We start from the raw sequence: 13,471 nt of genomic DNA on the forward strand, positions 1-13,471 counted from the left end.
ATTGACTAATTAAAATTATTTATCTATACTTTTTCATTTAATGTAATTAATCTCTTATTTTATTATTTTACTTAATTTTTTTATTTTAAAATATCTAAATTTCAAAAAAAAAATGATGGTCCATAAACTGTATATGCATGTTATATCTATATTATTACCAAATTATTACAAGTTCTTTATTTTCTTTTTCATGGATCAAACTATAAGATAACAAGCATTTACTCCTACTTTGTAATCATCAAAAGGAAGTATATAAATTAAATAAGTCACGTGAAACATGCCAAAAGACAATAATATTTGTTACAGATGGAACAATCCGGCACTCCATTGAACGTTGATACATTATATATTACAATGCATTCATTGTGATTTGTGGATATTTTTAGTTTGTCCCTGTCTCAGAACTACTAATTTAGAACAATATAATTTATGTGACGCATCTCATTATATTATTAGCTGGCTAGTTGTTTTCACCATCATGATGATGATCGACTAGGTTATGTTTGTTTATTATAAGTATGTGACGGGGGTGTGCATAGTTGGATGAAATTGTGTTTGATGTGATTTAAATTCGATTTAAAATATATACTGAGTTTATTTATTAAACTCAAACCCGATTTTAGACTCGATGAAACATATATATTTTTGAGGTCACGATTATATCAGGTAAAAATCGGGTGAAAATCGAGCCGTTAACATTACATTACCTTAATACCTTCTTATAAGCTAGCATGTGAAAATATCCAAATTTCCAAGACTCCAATCATTATATGACATGATAGAATTCACTTAGAAAAATATAACAATAACCAACTCTTTTCTAAAAACTAAAATTAAAGCATAATCATAATCAATACTAATATTGTCTAATAACACCAAATATTTAAATCAATACAAATAACACAATATTATGCATTAATTAGTCTAAAATCTTATACATTTTAAACATAAAACATTAACTTATAGTCTCATAATAACTAATAACACAAAATATTTAGGTTTACAATACGTAAATTCCACATAAGAATAACCTTCATCTATCACTAATAACACAAAATATTAATTGTGTATGATGACCAGGCCATCGGGCCGATTTGGGTGGCCCAAGCCATGGTTCGGACCCAACCCGAAATAATGACCGGATCTATTTTTGAAGCCCTTACCCGATCCTAGACCCGGTGAAATCACACCAAATTAGCTCCTAAAGTGTTCGGGGCCAGACCGAGTCTTCGAGCCGGACCGGGCCATACACACCCCTAATATGAGACACTAATAAAATAAAGATACAAATTAAAATATATTTTAGCAGATACAACATAAATAGAAATATTGTGTTAAGAGATATTGATTTAATATATTTTATATCTATTCTAATAAAAAAATATAAAAATATTAATAAAAAATACAATTTATTTTTTATTTTTTTATTATTTTTATTAATTTTTTATTATTATATTTTTTAAATTTTTTAATAAAAAAAAATAAAATAAATTAGACTTTAATAACTTATTATAATTTACTAAATAAAATACAAAAAATGTCTTTATTTCGAATCAAATACAAGCCTAGTTATCTATTATACAATGCATTTTTGTTTTCTAATTTTATTGTGCATTTATATCTCCCTTCAAGGCATTATCATGATATATATAATAAACTTTAAAAAAATTTATTTTCGAAATATTTCCTTCTGTTTCCAGCTTCCACTCTTATAACATATGATCCGTTCTTTAATAACAATTAAAATTCGGCTTGATTGTTCTTTATTATTTATATATAGGTTTTAATTGTGTATTTTTTTAGTTTGTTTGTAACCAATAATGTCATTATTGTCAACTTAATAACTACACCATCATAACATTATTAATAACATTAATATCATTCAACGTACGTTTATAAAAGATATATTCTATACCTTAACAAAAAGAAAATTTATATGATAAAGTTTGCGAGTTCTACTATTTTTCTTATGTCTTTTAAATAATTTATAATATTCTATATTTATAGGATTATTATTATTGTTAAGTATTTATTGATTTAAGTGTCGAAATATTTTTTACAAATGTACTAAATTTTTATATATTCTCAGTTCGACTAGTCACAATTTCGATTATATGCTCTATGAAAAAAGTTTTTTTGATATGTCATATTTTAATAGATATTTATTTATTTTAAATTTTTAGTAAAATTTGTTGGATGACTAATTTATCTAATAAAATAAAAAATAAAAAATTAATTGTGGATCATTAAAAATTGTTAGAAATTTCACAAAAATATTTGAAAAATAATGTTATATATTACTCTTTTATTTTTCACACAAAATATCTAATTTCTAACAAAAATTAAATAAAAACTCAGACCTTCATAAAAAAATAATTGCAAACTAGCTACATTAATTTTTAAAAAATAAAATATAAAGTGTTTATTCAATTTCTTCTTTTTTATATAATTCGAAATTAAATTGTATAGAATAAATTTTTAAATTTAAAGATCTATTTGACATAACAAATTTTTCAAATTAAAAATTTTCACGGTAATATTAATTTGTGTTTTATTTTTAATTTATCACACCAATATTTTAGTTTAGAATTTAGTTAATATAAAAAAAATTAAATTAATATTTTAATAAATATATAATAAATGTATTAAAATAAACATCAAATTAAAATATGATACTTTGAAAAAAATAATTTATATATTACTTTAAAGAGGAGAGAATAACATTCACCATATATTATATATATATATATATATATTTCTCATTTCTATGATGCTATATATTATTGTAGCTAGCATTGTTTTGTTCTGTGACTTTGTGGTCCTACGAAGGAGAAAGAAGAGCAAAAGGTGTTAATTGATTCCTTGACATATACATGGGTTGAGTGAGAGCCCACCTTTAATTTGTTTGAGAGCTAAATTGCACTATCATCATAAGACACTTATATTTTTCTGAAACAATTGAAGCAACCAAATTCATCGTTTAATGCATAGGGATAGGGTACGGTACGGTGGAAATTCAGGTTGGGCAGTTAATTTTATGTGAAGTTGATAACTGATAGTCATTAAATAAAAATTTAATCAAATAATTTAATTAAATTATTTAACGGCTCTTAACTATTAACTTCACGTGAAGACTAATTGAAGTTATGTGAATATAAACTTTCATAAGAAAGAAAAACCCCTTCCGAAATAATCACATACAAGGCCGGTTTGTTTTTAGCTTTGCATTATTTAGTCTTAGCCACTAGCTACAATGACTTATGTTTATTTAATTTTAGGATAACCTAAAATATCAAAATTATTTGATAAACAAAAAGAATTATTCAAAATCAACTGGAAGTTGTTTTATTTAATATTTATTTATTATTATAATAATTAATAAATATTAAATAAAAAAATTAATTTTTTTAATTGTGTCTCTACTCTCTAGTATTATCGCTAAAATATATATGGTACCCAACTACCCATTACATTGTTAACGAGGGAGAGCCCAAAGTAACGTTTTTTTCAATGTGAAAATCATCATTATTACAAATAGACATATATATAGATACATTTCTTATTTGTGTGTATATAGCCCTAGTTAAAGAGTGAGAAATTTTTAGATTTTTTGAGAGTAAAATTAGTGATTTATTATAGAATAATTTTTTTATTTTTTAACTATTTGTTTGAAGAATAAAATATTTTTTAGAATTTGAAAATTTTTAATCAAAATCTTTAACTATATAATAAGTAGTTAGTTCAAGCAATTCTTGTAAAAGGTAATCTACTGATGTATTAGTAGTCACTTAACTAGTTATTTAAATGGTTGGAAATCGACTAAAAATTTTTATATCATGGAGATAAGTTTTGTATTTTAAGATATTTATTTTTATTTTATTTTAGTTAGCGTATCAGTAGTGGATTAACCATAATGAATAATATAAAGGAAACGGTGACACAAAACTAAATCAAAACAACTTATTACAAAGGTGATAGAATAATGAGATCACGTTTTCATGACCCAATCTACATTTGTTCCGAGGGTTACCTGAAATTGTAGGTCGATCTCGGACGAGATCTTTTGTGTTGGTCAGAGGTGTTGTGTTCGACTTGGTGATGGTGCTGATCCTTCGTCCCCCGAAGGGTAGGGGTACCTGCAAGGGACTCCGATATTTAAGTTAGCAAGGGTATTAAGCAGGTATTGAGTAGAATCAGAGTATGAGTTATACCTGGGTGCTCCAGTGTATTTATAATGGCATAGAATGACCTTCTTAGATAAGATAAGTTAGTTATCTTTTCTTTAAGTGAGGTCATCTTATCTTTAAGGGAATCGCCTTTATCTCTACGGGCTTGGGTTGCCCTTGGATTTGGGACGTGTTCCTCTATTTGGGCCCTTTGTTGGGTTTTTCTGTGACTTGGCCGAGCTCTTTAAGAAGAGGTCGGGTTATCCTGACCTGAAGAAGTCGGATCGGACAGCTCGACCCAGGGTACGAACAACATCTATCCACAAATTTATCTTAATCAAAAAGAAAAAACACAAGGAGAAATAATATATAAACTCAGTAAACTATATATATATATATATAATTATTTTTATATGAAGTTGACAATTAATAATAATTAAATTTTAATTTAGTAAAACATATTGAATTATTCAGCAATTCTTAACTCTCAATTGTATGTTAATAATTAAACAAGAAGAAGCTTGTTCTTTAATTCTTTGACTCAATTAACTTCCAATAATAATAATAATATTCATGAATATAAGGGTGTGGGGCTTTGGTTTGACCATATATCTCAGATATCCAGCAAGAGTTGACTGTGCTGAATCAAATAAATGTTATGGGTAATAGATTCATGATTCATCCACCTCCGCGTGAAAAATTAAATAGGCTAGCGATAGTAGAAGGTTGATAGTTCAACACGCTTTCAAATAATAAAAGCTATCAGTAACTAACTGAGATTGATCGACCATACACTCCTAGTGTATGTTACCATGCATGTTATGCTTGCTTGTTTTCTAAATTATTTCATGAAATGAAATAAATAAATTGAGTCATACATCTTTGAGCTCATTAACAGACAAGATCCAGAACTTAAGGTTCATATTCGTCGAAGCCATGATTAGCCAATGGCTTTGCTTACTTGTGTTGCAGATCAATGGAGTATGTTCAGGGATCAAGAGTTGTAACAGAGTCATAGTTTTCATCATACTAAATGGTTGCATTGCAGTGTTATTTCCTTAGTACCATAACTAGAAATATATCAGTGATCCATGCATGTAGAATTTTATATTGTTGGTAGTATAAGATGTTATTTGGACAAAGTACTTAATCAAAAGTTGCCCAACTACTTATTTTCAAACAACACAGTAATTTTTATTCATTTGAACGAAATTTAAAGACAGCCTAAGAACAATAAGATATTTATTACATGAAATGCAATACGCTGCTTTCAACACTGCAACACTGCATTCTTCATTCAGATTGACTAGCTTCTTCATTCTTGCAACACAGCATCCAGTTCTCTACATCTCCAGTTTTGACAGAACTACTCAATATTTTACTTGTAGAAGGAGATGATACTTCTGCTGCTGCTTTCAATTTTTTCCTCCGCCGGCCTCGGCCTCTTCTTGGCGGTTCATTCTCAACCTTAACCATGTTGTCCTTGGAAGGATAGTCTATTTCAGGGCACCTAGTTTTGCCAGATGGTGTCTTTGGTGCTGCTTTCTCTGTTTTTCTCGGCCGGCCTCGCCCTCTTCGTGGCGGTTCATTCTCAACCTTAACCATGTTGTCCTTGGAAGCATAGTCTATTTCAGGGCACCATTTCACTGCTCTAGTTTTGGCAGAACTTGTGAACATTTTGCTTCTACAAGCAGATGCTGCTTTCTCTGATTTCCTCGGCCGGCCTCGGCCTCTTCGTGGCTGTTCATTCTCAACGTTAACCGATCCAAAAGAGAGTTAGAGAGCAGAAAGAAAAAAAAGCTGACTTGAAACAACGCTTTGAGAAATAAAAATGATTTAAATTGAATTGGTTATTAGTATTAGTTTTTTATATTATTTATTTAATTATTTTATTAAATAATAAATATAATATTTTATAATATAAAAAAGCCATTTAATCTGTTATCTTTTTATTTGTCTATAGATATTGTGAACCAAAAAAATAAATAAAGTAGATGGGATCAAATTTATTTATTTTAAAACTCAGCGGGGGCACTTGCCAATATAAATCCGTCCCTGACCTTAGCCATGTTGTCCTCATCAATGTGGTGCTTGGAAGGATATTGTATTTCAGCGCGCCATTTCACTTCTTTAGTTTTGGCAGAACTTGTGAACATTTTGCTTGTACAAGGAGATGGTGTCTTTGGTGCTGCTTTCTCTGTTTTCCTCGGCCGGCCTCGGCCTCTTCGTGGCGGTTCATTCTCAACCTTAACCTTGTTGCCATCATCAATGTGATCCTTGGAAGGATAGTTGCCTCGTGGGGGCAGTTCATTCAAGATCTCAATCGAATCGTCATCGCTGATGTGATCCAAGGAAGGATAGTCTATTTCAAGGCAAGTCATGTCAAAAATGTTTACTTCAATGTTAGAAGTTTCATTGTACTCAAACCACAGCATATGGCCATGATCCAAAGAGTAATATGAAGCAAATTCTTTCCAACCATTTTCAAATAGAATGGCACCATCATACTCAGACCAATCTATCTTCCAAGCAGTGCCATCTGGAGGCTTCAGATACACTGGATTTGGAACACCGTCACCATATTTCATACCGAACGTTTTTGGTATCGTCTGCAATTCAAATGAAAGTATGAAACTAGTCTTAGTAATAAGCATAAATGAAAGAAACCCTTACAAGGGAAAATGCATGCATTAAATAATATAATAAGTAAAGAGGATATAAAGTGAAGAAAATGCTTACAAGATTTCCATCTTCAAGGCTTTGTCTGAGAACAATCTTGTAGAAACAGGTCACTTGGAAACTAGAGGAAGCCATGGATGTTCTTCTAGTAAAAAGCGAAAGAAGATGACAGCAGCAGAAGAGTATTTAGGAGGTGGTGGATGATGAAGTTATCATTTTGCCCTCGATATGAGTTGTCTCTACTCTCATGAAAGTACTCGATGCAATACCAAAAGAATTGTCATCAAATCTAATACTGGAATTGTCTCCACTCTCATGAAAGCACGTACTTATATATAAGAAAAAACAACACACACCGTGCAACCAGACGTGATTGAACTCTTAATTATAGAGAATTAAAATTCTAGTGGTAGTTAAAAATGGTTTTATCTTTAATGTATCAATAAGGTTCTTAAATGTGGAAAAGACTCAAAAAATATTTTAAAAGAATTCTTAACCTTTTCAATTTTTATAAATTTTATTTGTTAAATAAAAAAAAATTTCTCTCAAAATAGAAAGCACAAATTTAGTATATATTAGTATTTTAAAAAAAATCTTACAAATATTGGAATTATAATAGACATAAAATTAATTATAATTATTTTATATTTGATCAATCTTCGGTCTTTTTTATGATATACTATTTTACTGCGTGTTCATGGATTAGATCCATAGGTAAATTACAATTTTGAATCAAATCCATGGAAAATTCTGCCTCACTCTTTTTTTATCCTTATACTAACCTATACTAAGAGACATGTTATTTGTACAAGAAACACAACCTTGTATTTCACTTTGAGAAATAACAATGCAATCATAAGTGACAAAACAAGAAATAAAATTAAAACACTTAGTTCATACATATATATAACTGGTCCAAACCAAAAAGGATTGGATACAATAGAAGTTTGATTCAGCAGAAAAGAAAAAAAAAGGTGATACATTCTTCACGAAATTAACCTGATTTAAGAATTATGAGCTCTTAGTTCCTGAAGTTATAATATATTAGCCTAGTATTGGGTTCTACAAATATGAACATCAAATAGATCTTTTTTATTGATGAGTTCAAAAACACAAACATCTCCAGCTTCTAATTTACTTGCTCTGGCAAAAGAACTCCAACCAACCGAAATAAAGCTATTTTTCGATGTCGGATTGTAGATTATCGTAGCAGGCCACGATTCCTTTCCAAACTGTAACTTTACATCCTGCTGATTCTTTTTAAAATACTTTCTGTAGAAGATAGCTGATAAGTTCTGCATCACCATGGTAAAAAATAGTTATAAACTTACAATTTGTAAAACTAAATATAAACTAGCACTCAGAAATTTGCATGGCATATTATGTTTTCATCGATAAAATGTATCGAAATAAACTTACAGGCCTTGATCTCCTTGGATTACTGTCTCTTATCTTGACCATGAAAGAGGGATTCTGTGAGTTGAGCTCCTTAACTTCTTTGAAGAGTTGAATCCCATGAGTCACTGGTTTAAGTGACTCTGATATCATAACAGAATTGTAAAAAATTAGCATAAATTTTACTTGTGGAGAGTTTTGGATAAAGTTATATCTATAGGGTTAGAGACCAACACAAATTTTAGCATAAGATTAGTTTATATAACAAATTGTGGTTACATTAAGGACCAAATACATAGTCATTGCATTCATAAGCTAACTGCATTTTTAGCCAAAACTAACAATAGTTTCCTTGAGATTGGAATTCTGCTGCTATAAATGTTGCAAGGAAGGGAAGAATTAAAGATTTGTAAAATGTACTTCAAGTCAAACACAGGGCCAATTAATTTTTATTATAAATTTTTTTAATGAGGATAATACTAAATTTTATTCATTTTTAAAGTTAATTATGTTTTCAATGTTGTACTGATATCTTAATTTTTTACAGAATAACACTGCTAAAGAATTCTTAAATAATTGCCTTACCGCGGCGTTGTCGACGACAAATATGAACATCAAGCATCGGATCTTTTTTATTGATGAGCTTAAACAAACAAATATCTCCGGCTTGTAATTTACTAGCTCGAGCAAAAAGGTTCCAACCAGCAGAGATAAAGGCAACACATGATGATGGCCTATAGATCAACTTGACAGGGAACAACTTCTTTCCAAACCTTATATTTGCATTTTGTGGATTATTTATAAAATACTTTCTGAAGAATTTAGTTGAAAAGTACTGCAGCACATCATATTTATGTCATCATGGTTAGAAATAAGACACAAAATTTGAAAAAATGATAGCACATGGAAGTTCACATGATACATAATTTTCAACATGATATATGTATTAACCTATACTTACACATGGTGCTCTCGTTTGAGACCGTTGCGTTATCTTGATGATGAATGAGGGCTTTTCCCAGTTAAATTTCATAGTGAGAATTAAAGCTTCTTTCCACATCCTTGATTTGTGTGTCATTTTCCAACTGCCTATCTTTAGAACCAAATGACACTAGTGCTCTTAGTTTTTTCCTCAGTTGGCCTCGGAGTTCTCTTGGCAATGGTTCATTCAATCTTTTCTTCTGCGATCCCTCGTTAAGTCTCATGTTTTGGGTGTTGCGATTGCTATCCACATCTCTAGTTTTTTGTTCTTCTTGCTTTTTCACCGGCTGCTGACCCCTGCGTGGCAGCTGCTCTTTGATCTGATCATTGGCAGGATACTCTATTTGGAGGCAACTCATGTCAAATATGTGTACTTCCATGTGAGATGTTCCAATATTGTACCCAAACCGTAACAAATGGCCATGATCAAGAGAGTAATATGCAACAAACTCTTTCCAACCGTTTTTAAACAAAATTTCACCATCATGATTAATCCACTCTATGCTCCATTCAGTACCATCTGGAGGCTTAAGATACAATGGATTTGATAGGTCAGAACCATATTTTTTAGTGAACTTTATTGGTAACTTCTGCAATGTTATGAACGTGGTGTTAGCAACCATAATAACAATAAGGTGACACACATTAGTATGTCTTCACCAAGATGTTAGACATGTATTATGTTAAACAGTTTAGTCAAATATATCAAACTATTTAAGGATTTTTAGCTATCATCTTTATATAATAATAACATTAAACTTTCAATTCATCCTTCACTAATAATTATAAATAGTGCAGTAAAATAGTCCAAATATATTAGTCCTAAATTTTGTATGTAGGTAAAGATTAATCTTTCACCTATTTTAAAGAAGAGACTAATTTCAAATTTCAAAGGGCTATTTTGCAGCATTATTTGCATATTTAGAGACTATGAGTGAAATAAAAAAATGTTAAAGGACGGGATTGTCTAACATAAAAATTGGTAGGGACCAAATCAGTAATAACAAAATCAGAACTCATGCATAACGAAAAATATGATGAATATGATAATTTTTCAAATCACCGCAATATGTTCTATGATATTTCCTAATCTTAATTAGTGAAAGTGTTACCTAGATCATTTTTCATTAACAACAATGTAGATTTAATCATAATTAATTTTGTAGTAAGAATACATATTGAGTACATAAAATATAACCATCTAACAAATATATTTTTAGATTTTCATTCATCTTATGTATTTTTTATTTTTTTTATGTATTTCTGCTACAAAATTAATTATAATTAAGTCTACATTATTATAAATAGAAAATGATTTAGATGATAAGAAGAAGGAGTTTACTATTACTATATTTGCGGCTAAGAAGTCATGCATGTGTGTTGTTCTATGAAGAAAATATTTATAAACGAAAAAAATTATATATAGAGAAATAAAGAGAGAAACGTTTTGTTAACTAAACAATATCTCAAAAGATAAACAGATTAAAAGAAAAAGAGGGGATGGAGAAGACGAGAAAATGCTTACAAAGTCTTCATCTTGAAGAGCTTGTCTGAGAACAATCTTAAAGAAACAAATCACAGTAGAAGTAGAAGGAGAATGTTCGTTTTGTTGACGGCTAGAAGAAGCCATAGCAAACGGATGATGGATGGATTTGACTATTGTTGAGGCTCAGAATCTATCTCACCCGTATTCCTTAAATAATCTTATTTTGGGATAACAATTAAATTAAAAAAATAACAAGTGAGTACTAAAATAAGTTATATATATTTTAATTTATTTTTAATATAAATTTTATATTTTCATATGTATTATATATGTATAAATAATTTTAATATATATTTGATATAATTTAATAAATTAAAGAAAAAGTTAGGACTGATTCCTTCATAATTGATTGCAATTATACAATCTTAATTGATAATGGTGTTATTGGAGAGACAATAAAAAAATAGTTAAAATTTATTTTATAATTATTTTTGTCTTTTTTTTTTCTCTTTGCTATCAAACATTTTTGAAATGATAATGTGAAATATTATTAGACTAAGCTAAACAAAAGGAAAAGGTGCACATGTAAAGAAACAAAATAGAGGCATAATGAAATAGCACCATGAATGTTAGTACATGGAATAAAAGGTGAATACTAATGATTAATTGAGTTAAATTAGACTTAATTTGATAAAATTTTTATATTTTAAAAGTAATTTATAAAAATTAGTTTTAAATATAACTTTTTAAAAGTAATAGAATTTATATTTAGTAAATTAAAAATAATTTTTAATAAATATGAGTAATAATAAGTATATTTGGTAAAATAATTTTTAAAATTTAAAAATATTATAATAAATATTAATACAAAATGGGCTCAGCAGGTTAAACGGGACGGGTTAATCGGTTCAACTCGTTTAACCTGAAATTTAAATAAATTTAATTTTAGAGGCAAACTCCACTCATTGAAATGAGTAAATGGACTGACATGATAGATTTAGCCCATTTTAACGGCTATTTTTGCAAGTGACAGAAATAATTCTTTAATATATCAAATTGTTTAAATGATGGTATTTTTTATGAATATACTAATAAAATAAATCTTTTTGATTACACTAATAGTGATTGGACTGAAAGACAACTATTGAAACAAGAAAAATTAAAGTATTTTAAAATTTGTGTTTCATCTTGGTTCTGGTGTAATTTTATAGTCTTCGAAAAAATAATTTATAGTAGCATTCTTTACTGTAGAAATAGAATATATAGCAACAATAAGTTATGCAATGTAAGCAGTATGGATAAAAAGAATTTTTGAGAAATTGAACAAGAAATAAAGTAGTCCAACAACGATATTTTATAATAACAAGTTAGTTATTGCACTTTATAAAAATCTTGTGTTTTATAGAAGATCGAAACATATTGATATTTGGTTTCACATAATTAAATAATTAGTGAACGAGAACGAAATTTTAATTGAGTATTGTCTTACTAAAGACCAAATATAGTTGTAGATATTTTTATAAAATTGTTGAATACCGAGATATTTAATATGTTAAAGAAAATGTTGGAAATGATTAATTTTACAAGTTTAGTTTAAGAGATGCAATATTAGATAATTAAATTAAAAATATTTAAAAATAGTACAGATATAACATAGAGATGTCATAATGTGTCCAAAACACATGCAATGAGAATGCTACAAAAAGAAAGAAATATGAAGAATAGAGTTGCCACCAATTTTATTACAGAAAAAATTGGATAAAACTATTAGTTTGCAAAAAATTGATATTTTGAAGATATCTAGAATTTTGATTATGCCTAAACAAGGGCGAAAACCTAATTTCAGTGCATCCTTAATACATCTATTTAAAACGATTATCTTTTGAGTATATTGTTGGTTATCCTTAATACATCTAATAGGGTTAAAATAGTAAATTTAATGAGTAGCATTAAATTAAGATGTAATGTACTTATATTTGATTGGTGGTTATTCATGTTGTTCAACATAATTATTGTTCGCCTAACACTTCTCTTTTTTATTTTTCAGTGAATTATACAATAAAATGTAAGTTTATAGATTTTTTTTTGTGAGATTAAATAGGACTTGAAAAAATTAATATTCATATTTTGAACAATTTCACATTTTATAAATATAATTTCAATCTATTTTGTTTATTGTTTTGTGTTTTATGTTTTCAATTTTTATTTTTTATAACATGTTCCACTTATAATTGTGTTGAATTTTTACTTAAAAAAATATTAGAGTAATTAATTACATTTTATCATTAGTTAATTGATAATATGAGATATGTCATTAACTAACCTTATTTGGGAAAAAAATAGAGCTTAGTTAGGAGGGTTTGATCAGCGGATAAAAATTATAAGATATATTTAATTATTTTCTCTATTTATAAACCAAATTGATTATTAGATAAAAGTTGGAAACTAATTTAATTATTATTCAATTTAGTCACCAATTTAAAATATTGTATGCTATTAAATTTTAATATTATGTTTAATAACTTACAATTAGAATAATCAAATTTTAACTGCATTGTTGGAATATAAATTGATTATTATCGTATATTGTTGGTTCGTAATTTTAGTTAAGAATTACAAAACCACGCCATTATATATCTCTTTCATTTAGACAAATTCTTTCACATATATTTACAAATAAAATAAAATATTAAAATTGAGTGTATTTAACTTAATAACAAAAATTAATTCATAAAATAAAAAAGTTATCTTAACACATTCGTTT

At 28.1% G+C, this 13,471-nt stretch overlaps 2 protein-coding genes across 2 annotated transcripts; both read right to left on the bottom strand.

The window, feature by feature from the left end:
- Window positions 1-5,371: 5,371 nt before the first annotated feature.
- LOC107460623 (B3 domain-containing transcription factor VRN1-like) lies at window positions 5,372-7,151 on the bottom strand. Its single transcript, XM_016079015.3, has 3 exons — window positions 6,906-7,151; window positions 6,227-6,775; window positions 5,372-5,906 (listed from the first exon to the last, which is right to left on the bottom strand). Exons 1-3 carry the CDS (start codon window positions 6,978-6,980, stop codon window positions 5,460-5,462), a joined length of 1,071 nt encoding a protein of 356 aa, XP_015934501.1. The 5' UTR covers window positions 6,981-7,151; the 3' UTR covers window positions 5,372-5,459.
- Window positions 7,152-7,705: 554 nt separating this feature from the next.
- LOC107460616 (B3 domain-containing protein Os12g0591400-like) lies at window positions 7,706-9,844 on the bottom strand. The gene is made up of 5 exons (XM_016079004.3): window positions 9,506-9,844; window positions 9,202-9,333; window positions 8,826-9,075; window positions 8,265-8,383; window positions 7,706-8,140 (listed from the first exon to the last, which is right to left on the bottom strand). Exons 1-5 carry the CDS (start codon window positions 9,842-9,844, stop codon window positions 7,895-7,897), a joined length of 1,086 nt encoding a protein of 361 aa, XP_015934490.1. The 3' UTR covers window positions 7,706-7,894.
- Window positions 9,845-13,471: the final 3,627 nt, after the last annotated feature.

Source organism: Arachis duranensis, chromosome 1 (genome assembly GCF_000817695.3).
Source record: "Arachis duranensis cultivar V14167 chromosome 1, aradu.V14167.gnm2.J7QH, whole genome shotgun sequence".
NCBI lineage: Eukaryota > Viridiplantae > Streptophyta > Magnoliopsida > Fabales > Fabaceae > Arachis > Arachis duranensis.